A 7,105-nucleotide genomic window follows, 5' to 3' on the forward strand; every position below is an offset into this window, starting at 1 on the left:
TGCTATTATTCTTTAGTCATCGCATATAACATGCAGATAAATAACATGCACTCCTCTCAGTTATAGAATGCTATTTCTCTAATATAATCATTGACTTCCTGGCAAAGTTCAACATTTTCTCAGGCTCATCCATTAATTAAAATAGTTTGTGGATATTTAGAAATTCATTTTACTCTGAAGGTAGTTTTAAAAACGTTTCAAACATTTAAGAATATAGCTGCAAAGATTGTATATACAGCGTATTGTTCAAAAAAAGCATTAATCTGGTTTAATAAAGCTCAAATTGAATGTTATTGAGGTTTTCAATCCCTTTTTTACAGTTTTTTATTTCATTTTACAGCAGGCCCTGAAAAGAACAATAAAACACAGAAAACTACAAGCAAAAAATAAGTAGCTTTTTATTGTGTTTTTTATAGTTTCACGTTCAGCACATTTAAATTCCAGCATGCTTTGCACAAACAAAAGAATGTGAGTAACCACATTAAACTTCCACAGAGTATTAGGTGTGATGTGCAAACGGAAGTGCGGTGTTGTTGCATGAGAATTTTGATTTAGAAGAAGCCAACGACTGTGTACATAACCTCCATTTTGTGACCTCATTCAACTGAAGTAAAAAAAAAAAAAAAAGCATGAACAATTTTAAAATGGTAACAGATCAATTACTAGTTTGTTCTTAACTCCAATAAAGAAATGCTAAACTTTGTTCGATTTTCTATCAAACATCACATTAAAAAGCAACACCTACAGATACAAAATATATGTTGATAAAGAAGACATCTCACTAATTTAATATTCAATTTTTTGTAATATCATTTACCTTACTTTCAATTTGAGCTGCAGGTATTTTTTGCATTAGAAAAAGAAATATTTTTTGTATGGGTTAGAGAAGCATCAGCTCTTGTATCTTGTATTTATTTAGAAAGGTAAACAATGTTAAAAAGAAACCATAATTTTAAGTAATTTTAAAAAAGAAACCGATTTGCTTATTTTTCACAGATCCACTTCATTGAATTCTTACATGAAACGTCATTCCAAGATCCAGGAAAGCCATATCTAATTTCAGCACAGTCCTCCTCTCCGTAACTTGAGATGCCACCACCATTATCAGGTTGATCTTCTCCCCAGAATCTGTAAGGTCAGAAAAGAGAAGGATTTGATTCAAATATGTATCCAAGTATTTTTATTTCTCAAGCAAAAAAACCCTCTTTTTTCCCATATAGACGTAATTAAAAGTGTGTGTGGGGTTTTTTTTTTTTTTTGTGCTTTTTACCTCACTATATAAAAGAGCAACTAATCAAGTAAAAGCAGCCACACCAACCTCCTTGTGTTTGTGTCGTACTGATTCAGAGTGAATACTCACGGCAGAGTCAGAGAGCTTCCATCAACCCATTTCCAGGTTCCCTCCACAGCTCCGTCAGTCAGTCCAATCCAAACTGGTGTATCTCTGAATGCAGAAACAAAAGTCTGCAACAAACAAACAAACAAAAAAATGTTTTTGCTTTGACTCAGAAAGCTGTTCATCAGTCTTTCAACATATTTCTGAAAAGAAGAAAACTTCAAAAAAATGTGAAACTTAGAAACAAATTATTTAATCACATTTGATTTCCTAAAGAATAATAAAAAAACTATTGTCTTAGACTACAAAACAGGTCCTAGCACAATATGGATGAAAATGACACCAACAAGCTAATCATTTATAGAGGAGCTTCTCTCCTTCAACCTATACTGAAGCCTTTAAAGGATTCTTGTTCTAGGGTGTATGTTGGTCCCAGGCTCACAGTGGGCAGTTCTGTAATCAACCTTCCAAGAATGATCCGTTTATTGAAGGAACAATGAGTTTAAAACAGACACAAATACACAACATCTTAAACATTTGATTCTTTCTTCCTGCATTTTCAATTACATTTTCAATTTTTGAGTCCAATGCTAACTTATCTTCATTGAAGCCTAATAAAACTTTTCAGTGAAATGACCATGTTTGATTTAAAAGCATGCGGCTCTTATCCTGTGTACTTTGAGCTGAAATTTGTGTTTTGTAATTGGATGTGTAGATAGAAAACCAATCTTCACATCCTCTGTTCCTGGGATCCTTCTTTGTATGGTGGTCATCTTGCTGATTAGTCTTCTGTTTCTTTTCCTCCCAAAGTCCCTGTATTTAAGCCTTATCAGTGTCACATGTAAACAGCCAAGACTTCAGTGCTTCTGTTTACTCTAGTGCCAGTTTTGCCTCGTTTTCACTGAGTTGTGTGGATCAAACCATCCCCGTCTTGGCCGGCTTAGAATAGTCCGAGTAGGGATTTTAAGTGAGCATTTCCATGGAGCGTTGGACCATCAAGGCGCATGCGGGGTGTAGACTGAAGATCTGTCCTGAGATTTTTGTTTTCTTATTTTTAAGTTGTTCTCACAGTTTAGATTTACGTTTGGAGTTTTCCCTCATCCCCTGCCCCAGAGGATGAACCTGTAAGTCCCACATTTGTTTGTCGTTATTTTTCCTGCCATTTCATTATCCCCTTATTCATTCTATCCTGTTTTTAAATTTCCCCAACACAGGACTGAAAGCAGTCATCACTTCCTCATTGGTTCAGACTGTTTTGAGTTGTCCTCCCTAAATTATTACATTGTTTGTTGTGGTTTTAGCTCTGTTGTTTAGATTTTTTCTTTTATTTTCTTAAAAAAAAAATCTGAAAGAGAGACACACACACACAAAAAAACAAGCACCTTTTCATTTTTGGAGTTTATCACCACCAGATCTGCTTCTCTGGCTCTGCAGAAGTTCCTTGCTTCATCCCAGGACTTTGAGTCTCTAGAGAAGAAGTAACAAGAAGAGCCAAATCTGATCCATTCAGCAGGACATCCTGTTTCCCCTGGAATAAATTAAAAATGTTAAAGCACGAGAAAAAAAATAACTATACTCAAAACAAGCTTATTTTCTTTATTACTTTGTCTCTCATACATCAAAGACTGGCTAAGTCTCAATTACCTTCAACTAAATGAAAAGAAAACAGAAACCCTGATAATTGCCCCTGAGCATCAAGTCAGCTCCATTAATCATCACTTAGGCTCCCTCGTCTCCTGCAAATCTACCCTCAGAAACCTCGGTGTAATGTTTGACCAATCCATGTCCTTCAATAATCATTCTAAAAATTTGGTCAAAAACTGTTTTTATCACTTGAGGAATATCTCTAAGTTGAGAAAAATGGTAAATAAGGCTGACCTGGAGACTGTGGTCCATGCTTTTATTTAATCTCGTTTAGACTATTGTAATTCCCTTTTTACTTGTTTTAATCAGTCCACAGTACATCGCCTTCAGCTGGTGCAAAATGCAGCTGCTAGGCTTTTAACTGGATCCAGCAGAAGGGCTCATATTTCACCTGTTTTATCTTTTCTACACTGGCTTCCCATTAGTTTTAGAATTGATTTTAAAAATTTAGTTTTGATTTTTAGAGCTCTTAATGGACAGGCCCCTGATTATATCTCCCAGCTAATTGTACCATATGTTGCTAGCCGCTCCCTTCGGTCCTCAGCTTTGAACTTTCTCCCGAAGACTCGTTACAAAACTCGAGGTGACCTCTCTTTCCAAGCAGTAGCCCCAAAACTGTGGAACGCCCTGCCCTTGTCACTCTGCCTGATTGATAATGTTGATGCTTTTAAGAAACAGCTAAAGACTTTTTAAAAGAGCTTTTAGTTAATTGTGCTGTACTGTTTTATTTACTGTTTTATTCTGTTTTTATTTTTTGTCATTGTTTTACTATGTAAAGCACTTTGTGATTGTGAAAGGTGCTCTATAAATAAAATGTACTTACTTACTTACTTACTTTTTTATCTGCAGAATCTGAATGCGTACACAATAGTAATAAAACATTAATGCCAATTTTTGACTTTGGAGTGTTTGACTCCGCTGACGAATACTAGCACCAATCTCAGCCACCAGGAGCAACATGGGGTTCAGTGTATTGTCCAAGGACACGTGTGTCCTTTCTTCATTTGTTCTTTTTGTGTTATGAAATCAATTTAATGCCATGTAGTAGAAGTGTATACAAATGTACAGTTTTAATACAGGATTTTCATTTTTACCTTGTTTAAAGTCCATCAGCTTCTTGGTTGTTTTAATGAGGCTGGAATTCAGCCTCTCAATAACCGCATTCAGGTGCTCAGTCACATTGTTTTTGCTGTCAGAGATTTCTGACAAGTTTCTGACCGAGTCAACATCTGAAATGAAGTCAGGTAAAAAAAAATATCAATGACTTAATCACAGAATGGAATGGTGCAGTTAGTGTAAAGGTGCACAGACAAGATTAGCATTATTATCCAACAAGCTGATAGAGACTGTAAGAAATGTAGGCCTACAGACAGATCTCCATGAAATAAAAATGTCTAAGAAAATATAAGTTTAATTTTTCTTTTCTGAACTGATATTTTTTAAATAATTAGTGAGACTCACAAGGCTCTCAACCAAATTTTGTTTGCTTCTAGTGTCAAACTTTTGTTTCCTTTAGGCACATCAAATTTCACTGATTTGCACGGTTGGTTTGACAGAGAGACACAACCCTGTATTTTATCCTAGGTGGGTACTGGCTCAAGGAGACCCAGACTTGAGTCCCATTGTGGCTACATAGTACCTCATAGTATCAAACAGTAATAATATTTAGAAAAGGTGATTTCTGCATATTTGGTTGGGAGGATTGCTTAAGGTTCTGCAACAATAAAACAAAAAAAGGTCAAATATAAGATAGATCTTTAATTGACCTTTGGCTGTAGATCGGCTGATCAGTATAAAAGTTCAATTAGCCAAATAGAAAAATAAAAATGTGTGCTTTATGCTGTGGAGCTCAATTATCTTAACCAATAGAGACAGGTCCTACTATATATAAAGCTAAAAAAGATAAAAAATAATACAGGACTTCATTTGACTTTTGGCTGCAGCCTGTTGAAACAGCTGAAGGTTTTTTTAAGTGTAGAAAACCCATGCATGTGTGGGAAGAACATGCAAAGTCTACACTGAAACGGGTCCAGATGGGACTTAACCATTTAAAATGAAAGTTCAACCCCTCAACATTACTATCCAGCTTCTTATTCTACATCTTAATACAGAGCAATAAATAAATCTACATTTTGACTTAAATGTAAAAGAAAACAGAAACACCTTGTCACATTTGGTCAGTTGTGAGTGAAATACTTACAGAAGAGGCCGAAAACGATGAGTCCAGCCAGAAGGAGAACACTCAGCATTACCATGAAAATAATAACACTGAGATAACATCTTCTGTTGAACTTGATGGAAGCTACAGGAAAAAAAATAATAGCTGTAACCACAACAGAAAAGCATAAAGTGAAATAATTTTGTTTTATCTGTGAGTTCAGTCTTACCTGGTGGATTTGATACAGGAAGTTGGCACATAGGTTTTTTGGGTTCAACATTTCCATAAACGGCTTCCATCGTAAGGATGGAAGTCTACGAATGTGTGAAAAACACAGATGTGTTCACTGAGAAGCTGTTGCTATTTCTGGTTAATATTGATGTGGTGGGAAGTTAATGTCATGTGACAGGAAACAGGAGTGTGGTTAATCTAAGTGTCGTGACTAAAGCAGAACTTCTATTAAATTCAGCTGTTACTCTTTTTTTTAACTTGTCCTCTCAGCAGCTGTCCAAACAGAAAAGAGCTGAAGGCGTCGGATTTTGCTATTTTAATAAGGGATTGTGAATCTTTGGAAACACAAGCTGCATATTTTTATAGGCTTCTTTCCAGCATATTTTTTTTTGAAGGATAACTACAATACCATAATAAATACAATAAATGATGAATTGAAAAAATATATAGATGGTCATTAAAAAAACTATCTTTAAACTTAAAAAAACAAAGGAAATTATGTTAGGAAATAAACAAAAATCTGAAAAAATCTGAATTATCAATATCTGTCTGCTGGTGAACTAGGTCTTGCTGTTATTTCATGTGACTGATTGTTTGTACTCTTGTTATCTTTGATTGAACTGGCATTTAAAAAAATCTTCATCTTCTTCTTTTTCTTTGTCTTTTGGTGGTTAGCATTCAACTTTTGGGTTGTCTCTTGAGCTTTAGTCTTTTATTGTGGCCAGTCTCAGGCACACCTGTGCAATAATCCTGCATGGCACACCATGAGGTGGAATAGCTTTTTGCTACAAACGAGAAGTGCACAATTTACCAGATTTAGATTTGTGAAAAATAATAGAAAAAAAGTTTATTTTATGTATGTAGAAAATGTTTCAGATTATATTTGTCTCATGACAAATTAAATCAAAAACAGGTGTTGTGTTTATATTTTTATTATATTTGTATGTCCGTATGTACACACACACATTATTTCAGACCCATAAATCTATAATAAAACACAAAGCTAGAAGCACAGAATCCACCGTTTTACATTTTTTTTTCCCTTTGACAAATTTAAATTCCATTGCACAGAGATAAGATTGTGGGATGCCACAGGCAACTCCCACAGAGTATTAGCCATGATGTGGTGATGTGTGGTATTTGAGAGTTGAAATCCAGCTAAAGCCAAAACTGTGTAAGTGGCAATTTAATGTTGAAACCCAATTCAACTTGGTGTCAGAGGAAAAACACCCTTACAAAAACTCCAAATTGTTACTCATTATCTCTTAGTTTGGTCTTATAATTTGCTTGATTTGCCATCATATCACATTACAAAAAAGAAAATAAAACAAACATATATATATGGGGTATAAAAAGCTATCAAGCTATCACATAATTAAATATTCAAATATTTCTACAAGTATTTGTTAACCTTTCAAACTGAGCTGCAATTATTTTCATGGCAGAACCAACATTTGGTTGTACAGTCTAGTTAAAGAGCATTTCTTGTGTAAGCTTTTACTCTGTATGTATTCTAAAGGATTTTAAAATCCCAGTCTTTATGATAACATATAAAGATTTTTTTAAACAATTAACATTTAATCTTTTTCACAGATAAACTGCAGTGAAGTGTAACATGTAAGATCATTCCATTGTCCAGGAAATCCATTTCTGATGTGTCCACAGTTTTCCTCTCCATATCTGTCATCATGATTATCAGGTTGACCATGTCTCCAGAATCTGTTAGGTCATAAAAT

At 34.6% G+C, this 7,105-nt stretch overlaps 2 protein-coding genes across 2 annotated transcripts in view; both read right to left on the minus strand.

The window, feature by feature from the left end:
• Window positions 1–374: 374 nt before the first annotated feature.
• On the minus strand, window positions 375–5,804 carry LOC112155534 (C-type lectin domain family 17, member A). Its single transcript, XM_024287214.2, has 6 exons — window positions 5,368–5,804; window positions 5,181–5,282; window positions 4,075–4,209; window positions 2,719–2,864; window positions 1,361–1,464; window positions 375–1,128 (listed from the first exon to the last, which is right to left on the minus strand). Exons 1-6 carry the CDS (start codon window positions 5,435–5,437, stop codon window positions 984–986), a joined length of 702 nt encoding a protein of 233 aa, XP_024142982.1. The 5' UTR covers window positions 5,438–5,804; the 3' UTR covers window positions 375–983.
• Window positions 5,805–6,353: 549 nt separating this feature from the next.
• Window positions 6,354–7,105, minus strand: part of LOC112155535 (C-type lectin domain family 17, member A) — a 12,942-nt gene continuing 12,190 nt past the window's right edge. Inside the window, exon 6 of the mRNA XM_024287215.2 lies at window positions 6,354–7,088. Coding sequence (XP_024142983.1) covers window positions 6,947–7,088 — 142 coding nt within the window. The 3' untranslated portion in view covers window positions 6,354–6,946. The remainder of the gene's footprint in view (window positions 7,089–7,105) is intronic.

Source organism: Oryzias melastigma, linkage group LG21 (genome assembly GCF_002922805.2).
Source record: "Oryzias melastigma strain HK-1 linkage group LG21, ASM292280v2, whole genome shotgun sequence".
Taxonomy (NCBI): Eukaryota; Metazoa; Chordata; class Actinopteri; order Beloniformes; family Adrianichthyidae; genus Oryzias; species Oryzias melastigma.

Excerpts from the sequence above, each read along its gene's own strand:
- LOC112155534 (XM_024287214.2), bottom strand. The coding sequence starts at position 5,437 with ATGGAAGCCGTTTATGGAAATGTTGAACCCAAAAAACCTATGTGCCAA. Across the intron at positions 5,283-5,367 it reads TCCTGTATCAAATCCACCAG|CTTCCATCAAGTTCAACAGA; the intron begins GTAAGACTGAAC and ends TTTTTCCTGTAG. Across the intron at positions 1,465-2,718 it reads TAAACTCCAAAAATGAAAAG|ACTTTTGTTTCTGCATTCAG; the intron begins GTGCTTGTTTTT and ends TGTTTGTTGCAG.